This window comes from Apaloderma vittatum, unplaced genomic scaffold, assembly GCF_000703405.1.
Source record: "Apaloderma vittatum isolate BGI_N311 unplaced genomic scaffold, ASM70340v1 scaffold2312, whole genome shotgun sequence".
Taxonomy (NCBI): Eukaryota; Metazoa; Chordata; class Aves; order Trogoniformes; family Trogonidae; genus Apaloderma; species Apaloderma vittatum.
Genome location: NW_009703965.1, coordinates 145,443 through 155,790, shown reverse-complemented (window position 1 = coordinate 155,790; position 10,348 = coordinate 145,443). Strand labels below are relative to the sequence as shown.

The following is a 10,348-nucleotide window of genomic DNA, read 5'->3' as shown; positions in this document are numbered from 1 at the left end:
GCAAAACGAGCCCGACGCTCACAGGAAGAGAAGTGGGGAAGGAAGGCATTAAACTGCAAAGCTTCAATGAATAGGGGAGCATTTAAGGAGAATTCCCACGAATGACTTCTGGACATCCCAAATCCCAGGGCTTGCAGCGCAGATGGGAAGACCCTTGACCAGCCGGGGCATGCCCACCCTTCCAAGGCTACCCCAGGCATGCACATGCTCGCGCACTATTTGGCCTCTTCCTGCCCAGCACAGAGGCAAGGACCTAAATTCAGACAACCTAAGAGATTAGGTGTCTGCCCTGCTTCTCTGTAGTCAATGGGAAGGAGCTGTCAAGCCGTCTTTCTGAGATATTCTGCTTTTTTCTCTCCGCTGCCTGCACACTCTGTCGTGGCAGCTCTACCTATAGGTGTCTTCAACAGCTCGCTGCCCCTCGCGCACGCACGGTAAACGGGAAATTGTGGGAACAGCAAAGCCCGCTGCAGAACAACAGACACGCACAGATTGCAGGTGATCTTTTCTTCCCCGCAGAAAATACAGATTTGGAGGACGCTGCCAACTTACACCAGTTTTGGGCCCAGCAAAGCAACTCAGCCTAAGCCAATTCTGAAAAACACGGTAATATTTAGACGTTTTTCAAAATAAAATATCTGTTGTTGTTCCTCTGAGAGGACATTTAATTTCTATTTTTTCATTTTCACGAAACAAAAAGTTTTAAAAAATCATTGGAAATTAAATGTTACGTTGTGTTCAAACCAACATGTTTTTTTTTCACCAATTTTTTGGTTCACCAAAAATCACAACAACAAAAAAGTCCCTTTGATTAGGAGAGAACTTTTTTTTTTAAAAAAAAAAATTGACAGAACTTCCAGTGAACCAAAAAATCAAGTGATTTGCACAGCTCTGCTCTAAACAACCCCCAGAGGGAGGGATGGTTCCCTCTTCCCACTTTGCCTCCGTAACAGCTGTTGCTTGAGCAGCTACACACAAATACTATTTTTTTTTTCCTGTGTTTTATCTGTGCCTGTCCTCTCCAAGGTAAGCTCCAGAGATCTGTCCTTCCTTTATCTGCTGCGCGTACTGCACTCATTTGTACGTTACTTCTGCCTGAAATTAAGTAACTAAAAGTGTTTCCTTTGCGTCATTCAAGTACTTTGAGACCCACAAAGCTTTGCCGTGTAAATGCAACCAGCTGCTCCCTTTACTCGTAAGGCACAACAGCGAGCTGTCACTGACCATAAACACAGACACGTATTACTGATGATATATAACAGATCGCCATGGGGATCTTCCCCGAGGCGTCCCAGTCCCATCTCTCCAGGGTCTCCCCGGTCCCACCAGCAGCAGCATTTCCCCCCGGGGCACCTCACGGGACACCGCTCCCTGCGGGTGACAACCCCTTATCTGGAGGGTTGAAGAAGATGGATGGTTTACAGCTACCAAAAAAGCCCCTCCAGCACATCTCAGCATCATCCTGCCTAAAGGCTCCTCCACCCCCCAACACAAGTTTTCAAGCCCAAATCTCACCCTCTAGTTACAAAGGGCTGGTGGGGTCAAACTTGTACGTGCTCACAGCCGAAAGCTCTTGCAAGATCCTCACCATCGGGGCAAAAAAAGCCTTATTTACCACTGTCCTCTTGGAAATCATGATTTCTCCTCCATCCCTCACTCCCCTCATCTCCCCCTTTACTACTCTATGTTTTCCCTGCTGCCTAATGAGCCCTCCAGAGACCTGCAGGTATAAAACTCGTTACAGCTCCCTCTGCGTACCTGCATCAATAAACCAAGGAGCACAGCAGAGAACGGGAGGGAAGCTGTCACTTTATTTCACCGTGAATTACAAAACCACTTTAAAGTCTAGCACTAGGGAAAGGGCCAGTGAGAAATTACCCCTGGTAGAGATAGGGGTTTTCTTTATGCTTCATGCCAGAAACTTGGCAAAGCCTAGGCTTAGGCAGTAATATAATCTCGGAGTCTGGAGAGAATAGGAAGCTAGGAAGGACAGCATGAGCTTGTTGTATTCTCTGGGCTTAGGTTGCCCACTCTTTTTCGGGATTTATCCTATTGCTCCCTGTGAAACAGAGAAGCATAAAACGGTGGAGATTTTTGGAGTGGCTCACTACCCACAGCCAAGGCCAGATTTCAAAGATCCCCAACCCTGGGCACGTATTTAGGCATGGGGAGAAGGAAACAGACTGTCACGGCTGCTCAGGACATGCTGGGGCCATGCCAGCTGTTTGCTCCCCTCCTAAATGAAGTTCAGGTGTGTCAAATGGACTCCAGCAAAGCCACGGCCAAGTCTGTAAAAGCCGACGGTGTTTGCTCAGGCATCACCAGCAACCTGCACCGTGGTGACACGCGATGTGCCAGCACGCCCAGACAAACACCTACACCTGCAGCAACACGAGTGCCTGGTCACACGCATTTCTAGGCAGGAGAGCACATCTGTGGAGATGGCATGAGGGTAGATGAGCGTGTCTCCCACTGGTATCAACGCACCAGCACGCATCCAAGCAGCTCTTTGCTGCAAGCGGCAACGTGTGTGCAGGGGTGAGCGCGTGTGCAAGGCACCGTACGTGGGTGTGCGTGTCCCCGCCAGGGCAGGCCGATGCTGTCACGGCAGGACAGAGTGCTGTGAGCAGTTAATGCTGCCTGTGCTCTTGCAGCAGGCGGGAGGAAGAAGTGGTGACCTCTGGAAGGGGCTGTGCTGAGCCGGCAGCTCTCACATGCGGGCGAAGGGGCGGGGGGAGGATGCAGCCAGCTCTGCTGGTTCGGGAAATGAAATACCCTCTGTATCAGCTTCTTTTGTCATCCCAAAGCAGTGCAGAAAAATCCAGCCCCGCCAGCCGAAGAATGCAAAATACAGAACAGGAGGAAGAAAATAAAAACCTGGCCAGTGTCCTTTCTCTCACTGTCCATCACATCTTCCTGTGTCATGACCCACGTTTCCAGATCAGACCCACTGCAGGTGCTGCGTGGATCTGAGCACACCAATTCGGGACCTTTACCTTGAACTGACTTTGGCAGGGAAATCACAGAGAGAAAGCAACTTGCAGAGAAAGCCACCACTTTGCACGTCAGCAGAACAACACGCAAAAACACAACAAAAAATCAGGAATTCTTTTTTAAAGGGCAGAATTCCTCATGTATTCCCCCTGTCAAACGACCCACAGGTAACACTGGTCGCTCGCTGCACATAAACACGTAACAAGGGATACAGTTAGTGAAATCGTCAGGCACTGACCTTCACTCTCTGAGGGTTCATCCAGTGCTGAATGTCTTGCACAGTCTCGTTCACACGCAGGAGGATGGGCTCGTGACTGTGATCCAGACATGAGGTGGTACACTCTGTGCCTGGACAGAACACAGACAGGATAAAGCCACAGGATAAAGCAAGCAGCTTCTGACCCTTTCAGCATCCTTCCAGCTGAAGGACAGGATTAGGGCTCGTTTTTCCTAAACTGCAATTAGCAGTCAACTGTAACTATCACATATCTTCTAGCCACACATGAAATGCTGAGTACAACCCTGCATCTCAGCAAGAAATCGTGAGGGTGGCAGATATTCCAGGGCCTGTTTGTATAAGCTGCATATCTAGGTATTTCTCCGGCTATTAACTCCAAGAAGGGGGTCAGGTTTTCTGCTTTCAGGTCATCAAGGAGGTGTAAAGGTTTTTCCATTTCAACTGCTCTTTCAAGCAATAAGACTGATTAAGCAGAGGCTGTCAAACTCATCTCACCTATGACATGCCAAAAATCTACTGTTTGATCTGTCGAATTTACAGGCCTTCAATAATAATCTTTGGGAGGGTGACCAAGCCTAATGATATTGGAGACGAGCTATCACCCAAGTCCCACAGTCGATAAGAAGTACGCAGAGAGGTAATGATGGCTTTGTTCACACATAAACCCGCTTTTTCTCTGATTAACTGTCATGCCCAGTGGGAATCCTGTCCTTTCTTTATTAAAACATGCTGCGATACTCTACAGCAATATCCCAGAGCCCTGTGGTGACACAACCGTAAGCCCTAGTGTGTTGGACCATTACCATTTTCCCCCCTGGAAAATCACTCTTGAATGGCACAGCTGCTGCAAACATGTCATTAGGATTTCTGCGCTCCAGTCAGCGCTGGGGGAGGAATTAATCTCTGCACTGGTTTGGAGAGCTGAACCTTTGGCTCAACACACACCTCAGCCTGGAAGGGCAGATTAGGTGTCTGAGGAATTACTAGAGGTGTGTGGGATTCATAGGGACCACGATTGGATGCTATTATTTTCCCCATCTGCTTCTGCCTTCTCACGTACTCCCATGTGGAGGAGCCAGCGGGAGCAGAGCAACCTGGGCTGTCGAGCCAGCGAGAATGTGGAGAACCTTGGGCTTGTTCTGCCTTCCCAGCGCACGTGGTGGCAGCTCCACAGACCCACGGGATGGGGCCCATTGACACCAGCCCCATTGTGAGCGAGTGGCAGGAAAGCACCTTCTTGGAAGGACATCCATCAGGCTTCCAAGAACACAAAGAAGAGAAGAAACCCCCAATAACCTGATCACGAAAAGTGGTGCCGGGCAAGCCTAACCAAGCGTGTGGTACGCCTCCATCTGCTGAGGATAAGAGCTGCTGTGGCCTCGCCAAGCTCTTCTGACCTTTCCAGTGAGAGCCACACTCTCGTGGATGATCTGGCCCATGAGTCTCCTGCCCTTGTCGCAGCTGCACGATCCCATCCCAGGATCAGGCCCATTGGACCTTGGGATCAGCACCAGTTGGCAGCTGGGCGAGGAGCGAGGGCTGGCAGGCACCCGCTGCGTGGGCAGCTGCAGATCCTCCCGCTTCCAGCACCGAGATGCTGCCCTCCAAACCAGGAATCGGCGTTTCTCTCCTCAAAAAAAACCTGGCAGGCCTTGGGAGATAACCTCGTCTCAAGGGTAAAATGCCTCGCCGCAGTAAGAGTTGCTGCAGCCCGCTCGCTCTCCCGCACTCCGCCACGCTGTTTACACTTACGGAAAGGAGCGGGTCGGGATTGTTTTGATATATGATCTGTAATTGGCATCATTACAGAGCGGTGATCTCATCCAGGTCGTGTTCTCCTCCTCAGGGAGGGAACACAAGGGGGTTCGTGGTCCCTCGCACGGCTGCGATATAATGAGGGAGCTGCGGAGCCGCGCTACGAGGAAATTTCTCCAAGTTCAAAGGGACGGGCGGAAGGAGGAGGGGGCTGGCAGGGGCTGGGAGCAGGGCTGCAGGAAGGGGCCTCGTGGGTCTGTGCGTGCTGCAGCCCTCACAGCAGGGAGACCTCAAAAACAGGGGCTGAAAATACAGTGTAGAGTGTAGAATTCAGTGTCTAGTCTATCCTTCCCTCTGCCTGTGTGACACAAAGCAAAGCTGAGCCCAGGAAGTCATTGCCTCTTGTAGGGTGGCCAAGCACCCCAGGAGGAAAGGGGAAAACACGTGCTTACGACAGCTCCTAAACAACTGTCAGACCAAAGGTGATGCTCAGCGGGTCTCATATTCTTTCTGGAGAGACCTGAATTACCCCGGTGCTGTGCTTCCCTGCCAGCTTCCTGCCTTTCAGCCTCCGGGGCGTGCGTGGGCACATGTGGTCGAAGAAGGACATTACAAAAGCCTAAGAGCAAATGCAGGTACACTCTCTCCCTGTATTTTGAGGACTGGATGTGTCTCTGACGTGTTGGCTGCCCATTGAAACCAGCTGGCCAAGAAGGGACACGATGAAACTGGAAGCGCCACAAGCAGCAGGCAATCAGAGCCCCTTACATGATGTCTGGCCTCTCAGAGCTTCAGGTTTCCTAAAAGCAGTTGCCTGAAAAGCCTCTCCTGAGCCTCCCGCTCAGGTCCAATGGAGAAGGTGACTTCAAGGACTGCAGGCCCCTTCCTTCCTCCCTCTCATCCTCACCCTCTTCTCCATCTCCCACCCCAGTGCTCCCCGCTCCCATCTGAGCTGCATCTCCTCGCAGCACACGGCCGGGGCCGATGCTCACAGACCTATGCCGTAGCCGCCGGCGCACTGCAGCTTCAGGTGGCTGTTGAGCTGCATGGGCAGCGTGCACTGGCCCTGCATCTCCCTGCAGAGATGAAAGGAGCCGCTCCAGGTGCCATCCTTCCGGCAGTGAATCACGTTGCTTCCACGGCCCTGGCAAGGAGAGAAGGAGATAACGAGGATGGTCACAAAACCAACAGCAAGGACAAGCTGAGAGGTTAGAAGCAGGCAGAGCTGAGCTGGGAGCAAAGTTCTGCTGGAGCTGGAAGAATTAAAACCAGGAAACCTGCACTGCACACAAACACATACACACCCCCCCTTCTTCCGTGCAATGCCATGTCTTTATAATGCCCTTACTAGGTCTCCACCTTAAAACAGACCCACTCCAGATGCGAGAAAGGTGCATTCACCCCATTTGCCTTCTTTCTTGTTGCTGAGAGGCTTGTGTTGAATGCAGACAACCTTTTCCCTCTTCCCATTTTCTAACCAGTTGCATCATCTTTGTCTCGAAAAAGAAAGAATCCCCAATGGCCATCTGATGGAGGAAGGAAAGCGGGACACGAGCAGGGATGCTTAGCAGGGCAGAACGTGCTCTTTAGAGCTTGGCTGCCTTGAGTGACAGCAAGCGAAGAGGCTGAGACAGACACGCACAGAGGCAGGTGGAAAGGAGAGAAAAAATCCTCTGGTGTGGGAATGGGCAAGGAATAGAATATGACATTTCTCTTATAGAAAAGATTCGCTGTATGATACTGAAGAATGAATGCCAAAGTCCGAGGGGAAATATCATGCCCTTTAGAAACAACAAAGGAGAGCACAGACAATCTTTTGTCAGATCTATCCTCATGGCATTGGGGATTTCTGTGCAAGCTGTTGTGCAGGATCTGTAAGCCTAACCACCACGGGGTAATGTGGGACATTCAACAGGAGGATGTCTGGTGTGGCTGGGCTCCAAACCTCCCGCAGGGACCTTGCTGGGTGGAAGAATCACACAGGATCTCTGCTTCTCCTCGCCCATTTTGCATGCCAGGCATGTCGCCTGCAACCAACCCACCCTGCTCTTGGAGACTGGCATGGGTATCTTCAGGGATCTTTTAGCGTGCTGTCCATGCTGGGATCCCAGTAGGGCTGCTGAACTGCCCCGAGGAGCTCCCTGCCATGACCCACACCCACCGGGATCCACACCAACTGCCGGTACCGGCATGGAAGATTGCGCAGCCTTCACTGTTAGTCTTGTCCTTAATATCCCAATGCTTTTTTTCCTGAGCTTTGCTGATGACCACAATGTTTAGCGAAATGCAAAGTGGTCTTATCGGCAGACTACTGCGTGGGACCTGCTTCCCCTTCTCCAGACATCTGGCCATTGCCAGAAGTAATAAGAAAATCATATGAAAGGATAATGGACCAGATGGACTCAGGGTGGGCTCCAGCTTGGTGACTCTCACCTAAGGGCCAGTTTGGCAGAGACTGATTAATTTAGATCTGACTGTTCATATGATTTGTGCACAATACTCAGAAATGGAAGACCCTTGCTCTGGGTGCCAGGGGAGGAACCGGCTTAAATGACCATTAGGTTCCCGGTGATTAAGAGATGCCATATGTACAGCTGAGTAATGATCTTTCAGCGTAGTGACAAATTCAGGAAGAGACCGCTAAGTGGTAATTGAGCACAATTTGCTGTTTTAGCAAGTGTGGTGCACTTTCATTGCAATTTGCATGCCAGGGTTCAAGCGTGATTATTAAAGGTGAGCCATGAAACCTGATTTATGTTCCTAGCACTGGCTGTGCTTGAGGGTACTATTGTACAGTTTCTGCAACACACCCAGAGATCCCAGGATATCCATTGCTATAGTAACATACTGTCCATCATTCCCTGACCTGCAAAATCTCTTGTGAAAATCCCTGCTGGGTTTCTTGCTTGGGTGCAACGTGTATTATCACCTTATATAGCTGAGAGAGACTTAGTGGGGTTTAATCCTTAAATAATTAACACCTCTCAAGTGGTTCTGGCTTTTGCCAGGTTTTTGTCTATTTTCTAGGATATCTGGAAATACCTTTCTCTGCAAATCCCTTTCTCAAGATGTTATCTGCTCCTTTGCTCAAGGTGCTTTTGCAGCTGAACAGCCGCTATGCTCTTCCTCACAGTGAATAGAGACATCGCTCTATCTCTCGCTCTCCAGAGCTCACTTTGTTATCGCTGTAATCCTGACTCCACTCCTTCCTCCTCGTCATGCCCAGTGCATTGAAAAGCAAACACAAACCCATTACACCAGTTGTTAAGGCTCCAGTTTCCCTGCGCCGGCAGCAATGCTCCACATCTTCAGCCACAGCCATGCGTGCAAATTCTCACTTCGCGCGGGTCACAACCTCACGTAAGTCTTACACAAGGAAACCTTTTCCAGGTGCCCTGATGCAAAACCCAAGGGCTCTGCCTGTTGTCCCCATGAAGAGGGCAGGCCAGCCTGGCAGGGAACGGGGGCTGCACCTGGCTTTGAACTGGTTTGGAGCAGGCATCAGAGGTGTCTTTCAGATCGCCACCCCTAGGGCAGGGGTGTTCCCTTTTAAATGTCCTCTGAATCCAGAATGATGCTGCAAGGACTTTAACAGAGCACTCCCTGCTCTGCAGCGCGTGTGGTAGCAGCAGCTTCTGCATGCCCATTTTCTCTTCCCAAGCGTATTAAGCAGCAGCAGCACTCCTGGGAGAAGTCACTTATCTCACAGACTATAATTACCTCTGGAAAGGAAAACTATGCATTTCAAACACGGTACCAAAGGCCAGACCTTCTATGAGTGAAGTCAAAGGCAATGCACTGATTTATGCCAGATGAAGACCTGACTCCCTGACGCCAAATGACACCTTCACAGCCAAAACCCACGAAAGTTTAGAGACAGTTCACCTGAATGGTTGTAATCCCTATAAAGTTAAATTATCATATGGCAAACATACAAATCATAATAATGAGAAAAAGAATTGGAGAGCAAAGCAAAGTAAAATTGAATGAACAAACAGGAGAAGTGCAGTTAACTCATATCCTACTTACTTTCATTAATTACTCCTTATTTTCTAGTTAGATCATAGAACCACTGAGGCAGATTTTTCAGCCACTTATTGTCCAGAAACAGTAAGTGACTCCCTGCTAGTCCTCTATGGGTAACAGTTCATGCCACTACTACTACGATAACAATAATATTTTCAAACTCTTTGCAGCAGCTCTCTCCCTCTACTTCAATTCCCTTCTCCACTCATCCATCTCTGGTCTCAGAAGAGCTCGAGGGCACTTGGTCCCTTCAAGATCAGGGCCCTTAGGGAACAAAGGATAAAACCACGTTTGTATGGGCTGAGATAATTCAGATAAGAGAGACTCACCGACTGGTTGTCATCATCTTCGCACTTGATCCGGCACTCGCTGTTGAACTGGAAGCCGTTGGAGCACTGGTAGAGCCCGTGAAACTTGGAAGGTGGAGGGTCACAAGTAACGGGCACACAAGCGCCCGGCAGCCACGTGCCGTCTTGCGTGCACTGGATCTTAAAGGCTCGCCTTTTTGTGCAGAAAAAAACAGGACTATTTAGTGAGCGTCTGAGTCAGCCAGGAGCCCCTAAGGCCTCTGAGCCCTGCCAGCAGGTTGCAGGGGATGGGTGCGCTTGAGCTTTTAACACCTGGGAACAGGCCACGAATCTGCGTCACGAGGTCTCTGAGCAAAAATAACGATTATTTGCAAAGCCAACATTGAGCTGCCCAGGCTAAACTCCTCTTTTGGCCTTGGATACATCTCTCAAAAACTCCACTTCCCAGGTTTGTGGGCTGCGGTTGGTTTGAAGTGGGTTTGTACAGCGTCAGAAGTATATGATAGCACTAACCCTTTCCTGCAGAGTTTCAAAGGGGACTCCCCAGGCTGCATATCAAAAGGGTATTTCTAAGGTAAGGCCTGTTTTTTGAGCACTGGTTAAGGATTTTCAGAGAAACCTGAAGTGAGAGAAGTGCCTAAATCCCCCTGAAACTGCACAACTATCTGCATGAAGGGATTGCTCACTGATGTTCCCTACAGCAATATAGTCTAACAGCCCACCCCTTCCCAAAGTTATTTTAACTCGTGATTTTCTGAATCGTGCTGACTGCATGGCACTACTCTTCCACGTACTTTCTTGCTCTTCTGGAAGATCCAGGGACATGGTAACCTGGTTTGCACTTGTACTTGCAGAAGGAGCCCACTTTGTGCTTATCTTCTCGACAACGAGTAGTCTGGAGATCTGCATTAGGGACAACGGAGGGTGCTCGACACATTAGCTCGCACAGGGCCTCTGGGAAGGACCACAGCCCATCCTCCATGCAGGTCAGGTTGCTGTTGTTTCCTGAAAAGAACAGTGAGCAAAG

General features: G+C 49.9%; 1 protein-coding gene across 1 annotated transcript in view; it reads right to left on the bottom strand.

Moving 5' to 3' along the window:
* PAPPA (pregnancy-associated plasma protein A, pappalysin 1) overlaps positions 1–10,348 on the bottom strand; it is a gene marked incomplete at its 5' end in the record, with an annotated part of 150,187 nt that overhangs the window by 19,510 nt on the left and 120,329 nt on the right. Inside the window, 4 exons of the mRNA XM_009864832.1 lie at positions 3,233–3,342; positions 5,984–6,131; positions 9,343–9,514; positions 10,116–10,326. Coding sequence (XP_009863134.1) covers positions 3,233–3,342; positions 5,984–6,131; positions 9,343–9,514; positions 10,116–10,326 — 641 coding nt within the window. The remainder of the gene's footprint in view (positions 1–3,232; positions 3,343–5,983; positions 6,132–9,342; positions 9,515–10,115; positions 10,327–10,348) is intronic.